The 14743-nt window shown below is 36.1% G+C and overlaps 1 protein-coding gene across 2 annotated transcripts in view; it reads left to right on the plus strand.

The window, feature by feature from the left end:
• The window catches only part of Atg3 (autophagy related 3), a 29710-nt gene extending 16278 nt beyond the window's left edge, over positions 1-13432 (plus strand). For both annotated transcript variants that reach the window (NM_026402.3, NM_001356366.1), the window contains 7 exons: positions 143-192; positions 3124-3205; positions 7550-7584; positions 7715-7870; positions 8576-8703; positions 11060-11128; positions 12554-13432. In NM_026402.3, coding sequence (NP_080678.1) covers positions 143-192; positions 3124-3205; positions 7550-7584; positions 7715-7870; positions 8576-8703; positions 11060-11128; positions 12554-12635 — 602 coding nt within the window. In that variant the 3' untranslated portion in view covers positions 12636-13432. The remainder of the gene's footprint in view (positions 1-142; positions 193-3123; positions 3206-7549; positions 7585-7714; positions 7871-8575; positions 8704-11059; positions 11129-12553) is intronic.
• Positions 13433-14743: the final 1311 nt, after the last annotated feature.

The raw sequence follows: 14743 nt of genomic DNA on the forward strand, positions 1-14743 counted from the left end.
GGAAAAGTTCATTTGTAAAGAATCTGTCAAAATATGCCTGTTTCAGTGTTGTTATAAGCAGTTAAATAAATGTTTTATTCACATAACTGAAATGTTTGCAGCTTAATTTTAGTTATTTTTTTTTCTGCTGAATTCTAAACAGGTATTACAGGAATTACTGAAGCAGTTAAGGAGATTACACTGGAAAGCAAGGTATTACTTAACGTTTCTAAAGTCAGTGACCCTAGTTTTTGCCTATATTTAAATTTTAAATTGTATTTGTGTATTTATTTTGGGTGTGTGTATGTGAATGTGTGTATATCAAGGCAAGGATGTAGAAATCTGGTGGATACCTTGGGGTAGTTGGTTCTCTTGTTTCGTGAGGTGGGCCCAGCAGATAGAATTCAGGTAATCAGGCTTGTAACTAATGAATTGCAATAAAAGTCCTAGTGTAATAAATAAAAGTCCTAGTGTAACTCCACTGGACAGTAAATGCTTAAAAGGAAGATTTGGGAGAGGTTGCCTTTGCTGATGAGCAGGTGCTAATGTTATATTAGTACTACATTTTGTAGTTTATTCTAACCAATTTTATTGTTTTGTTTCTTAAATTACTGGTAGTAACTTCTAAAATTCTGTTTTTAGAGGTTTCACTGTGTACTTTAGTATCAGCCAAAATGGTGACATTTTGAAAAATCGTTTAAGTTTGTGTGGGTAAACATAAGTATGATTGGGTGAAGCTTTTGTGCGACTACATTTGCATTCGATTTAGGTCAGACGTTTCAGCCCTTTTCTCAGATTGATTGCATCTGCTTTATATTTTTATGATTGTTTGAAATGCTATGAAAAAAAAAAAACAAAACAGAATACTTGTTTTTCTTTTCTCTTTTTTTCCCCAAGACAGGGTTTTTCTCTGTAGCCCTGGCTGTTTTGAAACTCACTAAGTAGAACTTAAGAAATCTACCTGCTTTTGCCTCCTAAGTGCTGGGATTAAAGCTATGCTCCACCACTGCCCAGCTACTTTTCTTTTTTTAACAAATGAAGATATGGATTGCTTTCTTAATTTCCATTTCACTTTTATGTAGGGATCATATAAATGTTCTTTGTATTGGTTTTAGTTTTAATATATGTGTTGCTGCTTTTTTCCATCCATCCATCAATCAATCAATCAGTCAGTTCTCTCCTCCCCCCACCAACCTCCCTGTGTTTCCCTACATAAATTACTAATTTAAGGCCTGTGTGTGTGTGTGTGTGTGTGTGTGTGTTTTAGTCACTGTATCTTTGGGGATTTATTACCTGGAACTTAAAGAATAAGAAAGTCAAATATGCTTTGTAATTTGGGAGTGATAGTTCATTGGCCTAGGCATTTATCCTTTTGATTTTCTAATTTTTGGAAGTATGACGGAGAAGAAATCTTACAAATTGTGTTGTTGCTTCACAACATGTTGTTTATTTTGTCTGTTGTTGTGGCTCAGATTTGTAGTGACAGATGGCAAGGTACTATGATTGGTGTTTGGTTTTATACTGGGAATTGAAGGCGGAACCTGTTGCATAGGGTGCTAGGCAAGAGCTTCACTGCTGAGCTGCTTGTCTCTCTCGGTAGCCAGACAGCATCTGACTAGGTTTCCCTTGTTGGCCTAAAACTTGCTATGAATGTAGCTCAGAGAAACTTAAACTTTAATTCTTTCTGCCATAGGCTCCCAGTTAGCTGGAGTTACTTGTTTTAAGCCAGCAGGCCTGCCTAAAAAATTTTTAACAAATACGGTAATGGTTATTTTGATACTTAACTTTCTTGTTCTAAAGAGGAAGTGGTGAACTAATTTTTTTAGCTAGGTATGTGCCTTCTGTAATTTATTATAAATAGAACTTTCTTTTTTTGTAATTTAGTCTTTACAATATTCTCCATCTGAACTCAAGTGTTGTTTATTTCTACCCTGTTGTGTCAATGACATCTGACATTGGAAAGTTCATTAAATAATTATCCAAGTACTGACAATCTTCTTTGGTTTACATTTTAAGTGTAATAGAGATATATTTCATTTGTTTCTAGTGGTAAATAAGCCCTAAGTAGGCTCTCACTGGCATTATTCTTTCTTATATAATACTATTAATAAGGTGAATGAAAATGTAATTGTAAGCTCTTATAACTTTAGATTTATCCAGCTAGGATATTCTTAGTAAGTTAGCATATAATAAAGCTTCACACTTCATTTCAAGTTACAATGTGTTTGGCTTATAAATATGTAGTTTTTCTTTACGTTGTAAATAGGCAGGTTAACATAACTTTGAACTAGCTTTTTTAATACCAATGCATTATTGGTAGTTAGCAGTAAAATACTTTTTGGCACTTGTGAGATGACTCAGTGAGTGAAGGTGCTGACTGCCAGGTCTGATGAGCTGAATTCAATCCCTACAACAAACATTGGTGGGAAGAGAGAACCAGCTTCTAAAAATTTCCTCTGAACTCCATACATGTGTACACACACCAAGTAAATAAGTATTTACAGTATGTACTGTTGCAGTGAGGCTTTGGTTGGAAATGACTTTTAAAATGGTCACCTAAGGTAATAATAGTGATACAATGATACGTGCCCTCTGATACTTCTCAATCACAGCATCTAGCATGGTACTTCCAGTGAATTATTTATGGGTTAGTCGTTGTCATTGGTGTGTGAATTTCTAGGGAACATAAACTGCCTGATTAGATGATTCTGATTTTTTTACTGTGGTCAGTTACCATTGTGCTCAGTGTTGAGTATGAGTATTTATGAGGATGGCCACACTACTGCTGGAGTTTCTGTAAGATAACATCTTCTGGTTATGTCAAGGCTACCTTAGCTACACTCTGTGGTCTTCTCTTGGTGAAATCACCTAGCAGTGATTTCTCAGAATGTGTCCTCATCACTAGATGGTGCATGGTCGTAAAACTATTCACATAAGAAGCACAGGCAGTCAGAGGAAGGAGATTTCTTCTGTTTTCTTCCTTCTGAATCAGCAACACCAAGAATAGAACCATGTATGTGACGGGCTGTCTAATAATGGTTTTGAAGGAAATAAATACTGCTGATAAATATCTCATGTTAAGTATGCTTAATGTTGAATTAATGAGCATACACTTTCATAACTTAAGTGTAATTAATTTCAAAGGACAGTATAAAACTCCAAGATTGCTCAGCACTGTGTGATGAAGAAGACGAGGAAGATGAAGGGGAAGCTGCAGACATGGAAGGTATTGCTAGTTTAGATTGCTTTAATTAGACTGTTGATTTTTGAATATTTATATGTCATGTGGACTAAGAATTCTTTTCTGTTGGCTTAACATTTAAGAGCCTTGTGAATATTTAGTTTGTTTTATATTTTATCAGGTCAGGATAAAAACTTATTTTGGTTTTACGTTCTTCTGTTTTAATTAGAACATGATTTTGACAGAATTATTTTTACTAGGATGATTAGTGATAAATCCCAAACTGGACAACTGGACATTGTCTTGTTATATTGTCTTGGCTCAAAATTCTCCCACCTCCGTTAGGACTGCAGTCAGTCCTGTGCTTTTAGACATAGAAAGATAGCTTTTTTGTTGTTTTGTTTTGTTTTTAAGCAGGATCTTACGTAATTCAGTTTGGCCTAATAAGATTCATGATCCTATTGCCTCAGCCTTTTTGAGTGCTGGAATTACAAGTGTGTGTCATGCATGGGCAGAGAGACTTAATGTCTGTTTAATGTGGACTTTGGAGCTGTGCAGAATCCTTTGTTCCTTTAGATTTTGAAATAATCTTGGTTACCAGATAAGAATCATCAACCAAATAACTCCCACATCTAATACTCAGAAATCATTACCATAGAAGAGATGGAAAGATTGTAAGAGCCAAAGGATTAGGGGGTTTGCTATGAGATTGTGACAGGAGCTATGTCCACTTAAAGTCTCACCAGCATGACTGCCCAAATGTGAGCTGAACAAGGATAACAACAGTAGACATGCTGAGTGGGTGGAGGGAAAGCCCACGAGTCCTCAACCCTACACAGGAACTACAGGCAACTAAGGATGCTGAGAATGGGAGAAATAGTCTTTCCCCAGGGAAGAACACACCAACTGGTTATCCAATACCAAATAGTCTTGCAAACATATTTTATAAGTAACATTATACAGACATAAGTAGTTTATATTCTGATACTATACTTGTTGCTGCATATAACAACAGTTAATGAGAAAAGAGGCCACGAATTTGAAAGAGCAGGGTGGTATATTAATGAAACATTATTACAAAAATCAAAACCAATCATTCTAACAGAATAGTGTATTAGTTACTTTTACATCACCATGATATATGACAGAAGCAAGGAAATAAGATCTATTTTGGTTCAGTTTTAAGAGCTTTCAGTTCATCAGTAGTGGAAAAACCTGGTGGAGTTGCCCTGTTGATTGGAGGAACATGTAGCAAAATGGCTGTTTACACAGTAGCAGGCTAGGAAACAGAGGAGTTAAAACCAAGGGCTAAGCTATAGAAACCCACGCCCTCTGACTTGTTCCACAAGTCAGTCCCTACCTCCTCAAGGCTTCACAGCCTCCTGAAACAGTGCTGTCAGAAGGGAAACACTCAGAACAGGAACCTCTACTGGGGATGCTGCAGATTCAAAGCATAGTGGAGCACTAGAAATGTTTCTAAGTACACGGCTAGTCAAAATTCCTATTTTATCGTTTTACATTTATTTGGTGTGTATGAGTGTTTTGCTTGCATGTATGAATGTGCATCATATTCATGAAGGGGATTAGAAAAGGGTGTTGGATCCTAGCGTTACCAATAATTTTGAGCCACCATGTAGATGTAGGAAACTAGGCCCTAGTTCTTTACGAGAGCAGCTAGTGCTTTTAACCACTGAGCTACCTCTGTTTAATTAATCTTTAATAGAAGTTAAATCTCAGTTAAAGATAGATGAAGGAATTGCTGTCACCATGTGATAACCTCCTTGTTATATAATACAGCAATCCTACTGCATTTAGTGGCTTTATTGTTTGATTGTGTTAATACATCCTCTTGGTTTTTTCTCCCTTTATTTTTGTGACTGATTTTTCTTTCTTAATGTTTATGTCTTCCGTTGGGCCTTTTATTCTTTTGCATAGCTGTTAAATACTACTACATCATTGCTAGCCTCCAGCCCTCAGATTTTTTTTTTTAAGTAAATGTATGTTGAGATACCATTTAGGGCTAAAGATGAAACAGATATTATGATCTTTTGGAATTCTTGATTTAACTAGATAAAAAATTTAGAAAATAGATAAAATATATTATGTTGAATTATTTTCAGTGTTAAAAGAGAAAGATGACGTAAGAGAATAATTTATCTTAGGGAGTACCATTTCTATATTTTGCTAAGTTAGTCAAGGAATATACTTTGAGAATATATCTGCAATGAAGGGAGTAAACAAAGGTCTTGAGAAGGGAACATGTATGACTTATATAAAGTATTCTATAGCTAGAGAATAAGAAGAAGATAGTGGAGTCAGACAAGTAACTGGGAGCCAAATGGTATAGTGTCCTAACTAGAGAGAAGTCACTGAAGCAGTTTTCTAGGTAAAATGAGTTAACATTTGAACAGAATCGCTGTGACTGTAAATTTGTGGTTGTGTTAGTCAAAATTCTATAGAGTAACAGAACATATAGAATGAGTATGTATGTCTGTCTGACTATCTATCTATCGATCTATAATATAAAGGGCATTTATTAGAATAACTTACAGGGTGGTTCACCTAATACAACAATGGCTGTCTATGAACAGAAGGTCCAAGAATCCAGTAGTTGTTCAGTCCGTGAGGACACATGTCTCTGCTAATCTTCAGTGCATACCAGAATCTTGAGAGAAGTAGTATCTAATGCCAGTGACGAAATGGGCTTGCAAATAAGGGTGAGAGTAAGCAAACAAAAAGGAGTGTCCTTCTTCCCTGTCCTTTATCTAGGCTGCTAGCAGAAGGTATGACCCAGATTAAAGGTGCATCTTCTCACCTCAGAGATCTGTATTAGAAGTGGGTCTTCCCTGTCAAATAATAGGAAAAATCTCTCACAGGTGTGTCTAGCCATTTCATTTTTAGTTAATTCCATATTTAATCAAGTTGAAAACCAAGAATAGAAGAATAGTGAGAGGAAAAAGAAAATAGGAAACTTTTTATAACATATACTAAATAAAATAAAAATGCAAAATAATAGTAGCTTGGGCTAGGATAATAACATTGGTAGCAGTGAGAAAAATAATAATGTAAATATTTTGAGGGTAGGGTGAAAGCAATTTGATGCTGGATTAGATGTGAAATGTGAAAGGCAGGGTAGACAAATGTGACCTGAATGTCTGGAGAAATGCCATTAACTGAGAGTAATTACCTTGAAAGGAGTCAGGTCAGTTTTAGATATATGATTTGTAATTCCCCTTAGTCATATAGTAGTGTTGCAAAATAAAGTTTGTGTCCATGTTACACACCCTAACCCTAATGATGATTTCTGAGTACAAGGCCAGCCTGGTCTATATAGTTAGTTCCAGAACAGCCAGAGCTACACAGAGAAACCCTGTCTCAAACAAAACAAAACAAAACAAAACAAAACAAAACAAAACAACAACAAAACCCACACAATGGATGTGATGAGTTTATCTTTAATGGCAATGTATTTGAAAAGACAATGTCCCAGGCTTGAAATCTTTCCTACTTCTGTTACTAAAACATTGTTTAGTAAATTGCTGGGCTTTTTTGTTTTGTTTTGTTTTGTTTTTAAGTAGATGCAATAAAAGAAGCAGAGTAGAAAATACTGAAGAAGCAGCATCAGGAAAGTTAGGAGAAAGGCAATACAAAATAATGTGAAAGGCAAGGAAAGAAAGTGTCTGACTGTGATAAGTTATGTTGGTTTATAAGCGGCCTCTGAGTTCACGAAGGTGGAAACTAGTCATATAGACTTGGGCATAGTAAAACCGAAACCACTTTTAACTTTAAAGAATGCAGTGTAGGTGGTCAGCTGTGGTGTTACCTTATAACACGACTTCAGGGGTCTCAGTACCTGCCATCAGCTGTCTTGAAAATATTAAATATGAAATTAATTCCAGAAATATGATAGTTTAAGTTTTGAATTGCAGGTTTTCTAAGTAAAACGATGGCATCTTATGCTGAGCAATGTCTTTCATCCATGATACCTAAATCATCCCTTTGTCCAGCATATCTGTGCTGCATGCTATGTGGCTTCCATTGTAAGCACCTCAGTGATATCATGGCCATTATCAGTCACCACAGTGCTTGTGTTCAAGTAAGGCTTATTTTATTTTACTTAATAATGGCCTCGAAGGGCACTTGATGCCACTTGGGTATGTCTGAGAGAGTCTGGGAAGTATTTAAGTGAGAAGGTGAAAGCCCATGATGTGGTCAGAATAGAAAATTTTATACCGGGGGTGTAGGTTCTATGGTGAGAACAAAGCTGTTTATTAAATTTCAAGAAGAAAAAAGATCATGCTACTTGGTGATAATATATCAAACTAAAAAGATTAAAGTCTTGATACATTATAACTCAGTTAACTTTTTTCTTTTTCTTTTTTCTGTAAGAATATGAAGAGAGTGGATTGTTGGAAACAGATGAGGTTTGTAAATTTGATGTATTTTTAAGATAGTTCTTATGAGTGAACTTGGGTGTTAGTGTTTTCAATAATGGCAATAGTCTTACAGAACAATTTTTACTGGCTCTAAGTTTTTGTCATTGTTGTGTGACAGGCTACCCTAGACACAAGGAAAATAGTGGAAGCCTGCAAAGCTAAGGCTGACGCTGGAGGTGAAGATGCTATTTTACAAACAAGAACATACGACCTGTACATCACTTACGACAAATATTACCAGACACCACGGCTATGGTTGTTTGGCTATGATGAGGTAAAGTAGAAAGAAATAGAAAGTAAAGACTTTAAACTGGTGGATTTAATTCAATTTCTTTATTTGATCCATGAGTATATATGGTCTTTTAAATTTTTGAAGTCATTTTTTACAGTTCTATTATTATTGAACTTGATTTGCATTTAGAATAAACTATTCAGTGTGACAGTGCTAGGGATTAAATACAAATACTATGTTGTATACTGACTCCTGAGTCTTTTCCTCTAAGCTTATTGCTTCAAAATTCAAGAAGTTCAACTCTGTATAACTCCTTATATTTTGTCAGAATCCATCTGTGGAGTATATAAACATTTACAAACAGATTATGTCCTATAGTATTTCCCTTACCAATTTTTATTCTGCTGATATTGGATTACAGAATAATTGAAGTTAGATCAACTCATTTAACTTGCCATTTTATGACTTCATAAAAGGAAGTAAAAAATGAAATGGGCTTAAGGGATAAATTCTTAAAATTTGAAAATGTTTGGCATCTATAAACTTACTTACTTGTGCCATATTTTCAACATTAACGATGGCTCCTGTTATAGAGCCCAAGTGTTCAGGATCCTTTCTCAAACAATCTGGCAATTCTGAATAATCTGGAATCGTAAATTCCAAATGATTTTGAAGGAATTAATATTTATAAATAGGCGTAGGCTACAAGCTTCAATAGTGGATTCACAGCACCTTTTATGCTTTCAGCAACGGCAGCCTTTAACAGTTGAGCACATGTATGAAGACATCAGTCAAGATCATGTGAAGAAAACAGTGACCATTGAAAACCATCCTCATCTCCCACCACCTCCTATGTGTTCAGTTCACCCATGCAGGTCTGGGTGTATATGTGTGTGGGGCAAGTGAGAGTGTCTGTGTTGTCCGTGTGGAGATGTGTAAACATCAGTAAAAGAAAATTTTACTTTATAAGCAAAATTCTCTTTCATCTTTAGAAATGTTTTTCTTTTGCTTAATTAAATATCCAAGAGAAAGGAGGATAAACATTACCTATTTTTTTAATTAATTAATTAATTAATTAATTAATTTAGAGACAGGGTTTCTCTGTGTAGCCCTGGCTGTTCTGGAACTCACTGTAGACCAGGCTGGCCTTGAACTCAGAAATCTGCCTGCCTCTGCCTCCCAAGTGCTGGGATTAAAGATGTGTGCCACCACTGCTCGACTACCTACTTATTTTAAATGTAGTACTAAGAATTTTGTTTTGGTTTTCTTTGTTTAGCTATAGATTAGATTTGTTGATCAATCTCATTTGATCAGTAGCTTAGGCAGCTTGTTGTAAATTCATAGCACTCATCTTTTAGACTTGGTGTACAGTGTTGCGAGGGCCTCTTTACATCAGTGTGGAGTATAAACTCTTCCTTTAGGAAGTCTTTAGCCTTCCCAAGGCAACTCAGTTTTGAGCTTTGGCATTCTCTCCTTTTCAATGTGTTTTCATGAGTCCACAAAAAGTCAAGCTGAACCAAGATACATGATTTGTCTCAAATGGTCCTTATAGAAAAGCATCATGCTTGCTTCTTTGGATTAGTAATTTATAACAAGTAACATTCTGAATATACTGAGGATGCTGATAATCTATTGAAAATTATATGATAATTTTTCCAAAAAAAATTGTTTAGGTGAGCATGGTGGGTTACACTAATAATCCTACCACCCTTACTTGGGAGGCTGAGGCAGGAGGATTGCAAATTCTAGCCCATCTTGGGCTGCACAGTATGTATCAAAGCTAAAACCTTGATGGCATCCTTTTATTTTGTGCAACTTTTTTTTTTTTTTTTTTACTGAGCTTCTTACCCCCAGAGAAAGCTTGCTTCCACTTCTCAGTGTATTTATGTCAAGAATTTTAATATTTCTATAAAGTAATTCATTAGGGTTTCATTGTTGTTTTGTGTTTGATTTTCTTCTCCTGTTTCCCCACTTATTTACCATGAACAAGACTTGGGCTAAGTGTATATATGTAGATTTGCCCCGCCTTTCCTTTCTCTGTAGTGAGAACAGCCTATAATAAGCACCAGGTGGCCAACGTTTAATTTTAAATTATCTAAAGCTGATCATTTTTTGAGTCAATCTGTTCTATGAGTTTGAAATTTTAATAGGCTCTAATTGAGTGGAATGTGTGTCTGTGGCATAAGTTTACTCTATTGAGAAGAAGAGATAAGTACCTGATAATTACATTAAACATTCTAGTAAAACAAATGATTATATAAAGTAGAATGAGATAAGATATAAAATCTGATGCCATATGCAAGAAATGGGGACATTTTTAGGACTGCCTTGGGCTGTACTTGTTTTCTGAGGATCTTCTTCTGTGTAAAGGATTGTTGATAAGAACTGAAATAGCACCGTATAAATTAGGGTGAAGAGCTGTTTTGTTTTCTATATTAATTTTTCCCTTTAGCTGATTCACTCTATTTGCAGCATAGAAGATACTTGAATTATGTATATGTCTGTGCATAGGACAGAATCTTGAGATAATATGTTTTCATGTAAATCCAAAGTTGTTGTTGTTTTTAAATAGAATCAGATAAATAATACTCATCAATACAGAGTTGGCTCTGATTCTTAGCTTTTATTGAGCCTTTCAGCTATAGTTTTTTCCTAAGCTGAATAAATATTTAAACATTTAAGGGGCTGGCAGGATGGCTTATTGGTAAAATCTCTTGCTCAAGGAGCCTGGAACCAACTAGGGAAGGGAGAGAATCACGTCCTGAAAATTGCCCTATGACCTCACATGTTCATGGTGTGCATATACCCATGTTCATGCATGTGGTGTCACATGCCTACGCACATGCACACACTGTAGCAATAACAGACATTTAAAATGACAAAGTTATGGGGGGGTCTCAGAGCTTTTTTCTTTGTTTTGTATATACAGACCCTGCTATTTATGTTTCCAGAGCAAATAGCCCTAGCTTCCCATTTACTCTTTGGCATGATTTTCCCTTGGGGTTTTCTGCCTCTAGTATCAAAAAGCTAACTGATGCTATTGGGTTTATGGTGACTATAACTTTCAGAAATCCTTTCCAATGGAAGTCTTTTCATAGCTCAGCAGTTGACAGCATTTTATAGTTCAGTAATTTTATATTAAAAATTACCTTGAGCAATTACAGTAGACTTTTTAAATTTTGTTCATTTTGCTCAAATTGTCCCATGCTAATAAGATTTGTTTGCTTTCAGGCATGCTGAAGTGATGAAGAAAATTATTGAGACAGTTGCAGAAGGCGGGGGAGAGCTTGGTGTTCATATGTATCCTTATGTGTATATACGATTGGTGGCAAATGGCTCCTATAGATTTGTTTTGTTCATTTTGGAGATTTAGTGTAACTTTCATAACAGAACCTATAGTTTATTTTAGCTCCTCATGTATGGAAGTTCTTGTGAAAATCTAGTTTCTCTAGGATGTGTTATATTATGAAAAGTATGCTGCACTCAGTGGTTATACTCTGTGTGCGTGTGTGCGTGTGCACACACGTGCATGCACGCACATGTTCATGAGCGCCAGTTAACCCTGCCTTGTTACAGAGGTAATGTTTAGCACAGTGAGTTCCCATCAGGTGAAGGTCAAGTTAAGGTTGTATCAACCTTAGCCCTCCCTGAAGCAAATAAGTCAAGTTAAACAGGTTGATTAGACGTAAAGTACAACTGTGCAGCTTTTCTCCTGTGCAAAAGCATCTTCTTTTGGCTTTCTTGCTCAGTCTCTGGGTGGACAGGAAGCACAAATGAGTATTGATGTCCAAGCAATTTGTCACACCTCTCCGAGATACGAGTATCCATATTAGGGGTTTTCAGAGCACTCACCGTGAGCGATGACATGCCAAGTAAACTGAATTAGTTGGACATAGGTTTGTATTGAATTTTGTGATTTATACCATTCAGTGAGAGACAGGGGTTACTCATACCTTAAATGTATGAAAACCTAACCTGTGTGTTGCTAATAACACATATTCTGCAGAGGCACTTTGGGTTTTTTTGTAATGGAAACAAACACTTTTTTTCCAGTCCAATAAGATTTATTTCTGGAATCTCAATGTACATTATCTTTCACATTTATCTCCATGCTAAAGGCTAGGTAGCAGCTTAGAGTGCTATAGGTGATTCATAATAATTTTCTTATTGAAAACTAAGTAAGCTTGCAATGTTTCTAGGTACAATAAAAGAAAATTTCACCATTTTATTAAATGAAAATGGTACAATATAGTCCATTCTATGGTTGTTAAATGCCCCTTATGAGTTTAGAATCCCTTATGAAGTGTTTGCATCTGATTTGTTTTTCATTTGCTACAGTGTTTGCATACTTGTTTCACTTTAAGTTCGTATAAATTCTAGAAAATTTGTAAGCAGTAAAGGGGCAAAGTAAATGAATGAGGTTTATACTTATCTGAATACATTAAAGACAACATTGCCTTATAAATATTGTAGTAATTCAACATATATGAACTTCTCATTTAGAAAGTTCAATTCAAATATTGCAGCAAATAGCTGCATCTTTAGATGTCAGATAGTCATCTTTAGAGCACCTCTCTTAAACAGATACAAATTTGCTTGGCTAGGTGACTTTTAATAGACTCTATAAGATTTTATCATAGTTCTGATAAATTAAAATTGATAATTATTATGGATTTAGATCAATACTGTTTACAAATCTTATTTTCCTTAGCCAAGGACATTCAGGTATCTTTTAATTTTTTTGAAATTTGTTCAAGCTGTCATTCCAACAATAGAATATGACTACACAAGACACTTCACAATGTAGTGGAGAGGCTATAGAGTCTATCCTAATTACTGCTTCTGATTTTTAAAGAATTAATACATAGCTGTGACCATTGACCATATTTACCAATAAGAATAATTTCTCTAATAATGGGATTATATGTTTATGCATTAAATAAAAACTGTTCTACTACCAGCCTTATTTGTTTAATAAAAATGTTTGTGAAGAGATGTTTTCATTTCCTGTCAGAAGGTTCTAGTAGGGTTTCCCCTGTCAGACGATGATTGCAGAGTCAGGGTGCTATTGAACATCTACCAGTGTCAGAACTAGCTCTAGAAAGTGTTCCATGCCAGCCTGTGTGTCTCTCCCTACTCCATTCCCAGCCTTGTCCTCTCCCTACATCTGCTCTGTGCTTGTAGTTCATGTTTCTGAAGTGCTAACTGTATGCCAAGAAACATGCTCAGAAACATTACCTGTTTCATGATTTATTGCCATCACCCAGATTACTTCTTATTAACGATATGGGGATGTTTTTCTTAACATGATTGTCAGTAGAATAGTGGGACTTGAAGGGGAATCTTTGCTTGTATTGTGTCAGTTCATAGATCTGAAAATGGGAGTTTAAAAAGCAGATTTTTCTGAAACATACTTTAAGCTGTGGAGGAGAATCCTGATCTTTGGTTTTGTTTTTTTATTTGTTTTTAACCTTTGCCTAAAATCCCTGTTATGCCTCTCAGTCTCCATATTAGTCTGTGTCAAGTGTGATATCTTCCCTTGTCTTCCATTTTGTTTACATCATCTAAGAATATCCCTCTTAATTAAAAACTTTTGAAAATGTCATACACATATGCCACATATATTGATTTGACTTCCCTTCCATACCTCGCTTTAATTTCCCACCCTACTCCAGGACCCTTCAACCTGTCTTTATCCCAAATTCACGTCTTCACTGTCATCTTTATTATTAATAACCCTGAATCCAGTTAGTACTGGCCATACTTGAATAGATGTAGGCCACCCTCTGGGGCATGGGCATCCTGTTAACTGGCCATAAGAAATGTAACCGTCTCACACCAGTCAGTAACTGAATAGCTCTGCTGAAAGGATCGAGGCCGTAGACCTTCCCTAGCCTCACTCAAGTTTCCACTGACTTGACATTGTGCCTGTCTTGTGTAAGCAAACATAGAAATTACGAGGTGATTTTACGAGGCGTCAGCCATGTCATATCTAAAAGACAGCATTTCACAGCTATACTTAGCATCTTCCAGGTTTTAACATTCTTTTCTTCCATGATGTCTCCAGAGCCTTGGTTGGGGGTGGTTGGTATAGATGACTCACAGCTGAGCATTCAGTCTCTTGTTCTCTCCATTAACAGCTGCCCAGTGTAAGAAGTTTCTTTGACCAAGGTTCAAAGCAGCATATATCTATGGGTCTAAACATAAATATTAGTTAGGAGGCTTGACTACTTAACTATTTACTGAAAGACTGTCAGTAAGTTACCTTGCACACCCAAGGCCTGTGATCTTTCCCCACTCATGGGCTTTTAACCAGGTTTAGTGTATCAGACCTCAAACCCAGCTAGAAAGCTTGTTTCTCCCCCTAATGCCATTGTCATGTCAGTGAGTACAGTGCTCCTGGCAGGTTAGTAGTGTAGCAAGTCCATGGATGCCCTTTCTCTGGCAGTAGCAAGCCTTTCCAATACTATGAAACCTAGCTAGCGGGGAGAAGGTGTCCTGGTCAGTTTGAGATTAGTTTCTCAGTGTATGGAAACCAGAGTGTGCTGTCTTCAGAAATAGGGTTTTACTATTATGGTGTGCAACAAAGAACATTGTTAGCAACAAGTTGTTTTAGATGCCTCAAGGCCTCCCTGACTAGTAACTCATAAGGGGGGTATCCTTAGATTTTTATTAACTCAGGTCTTCTGAGAGCAATATTTTCCATCTTTGCAGGGTACTTCTGCCCAACCCCCCCCCATCCCTCTGTTTTCTGTTTTAATTAGCTTATGAACTAGTGAGTTTCCATAAGGCTTTATACATTCTTGATTTCATTAACCCATCTCCAACCCTCTGATTTCTTTTATCCCCCTGCTCTCATCCTCACTTAAACCTTGAACCCCAGATCCCTGCTTCTGCTCTTTTATGCTACCAGTG

The sequence above is a fragment of the Mus musculus genome, chromosome 16, assembly GCF_000001635.26.
Source record: "Mus musculus strain C57BL/6J chromosome 16, GRCm38.p6 C57BL/6J".
NCBI lineage: Eukaryota > Metazoa > Chordata > Mammalia > Rodentia > Muridae > Mus > Mus musculus.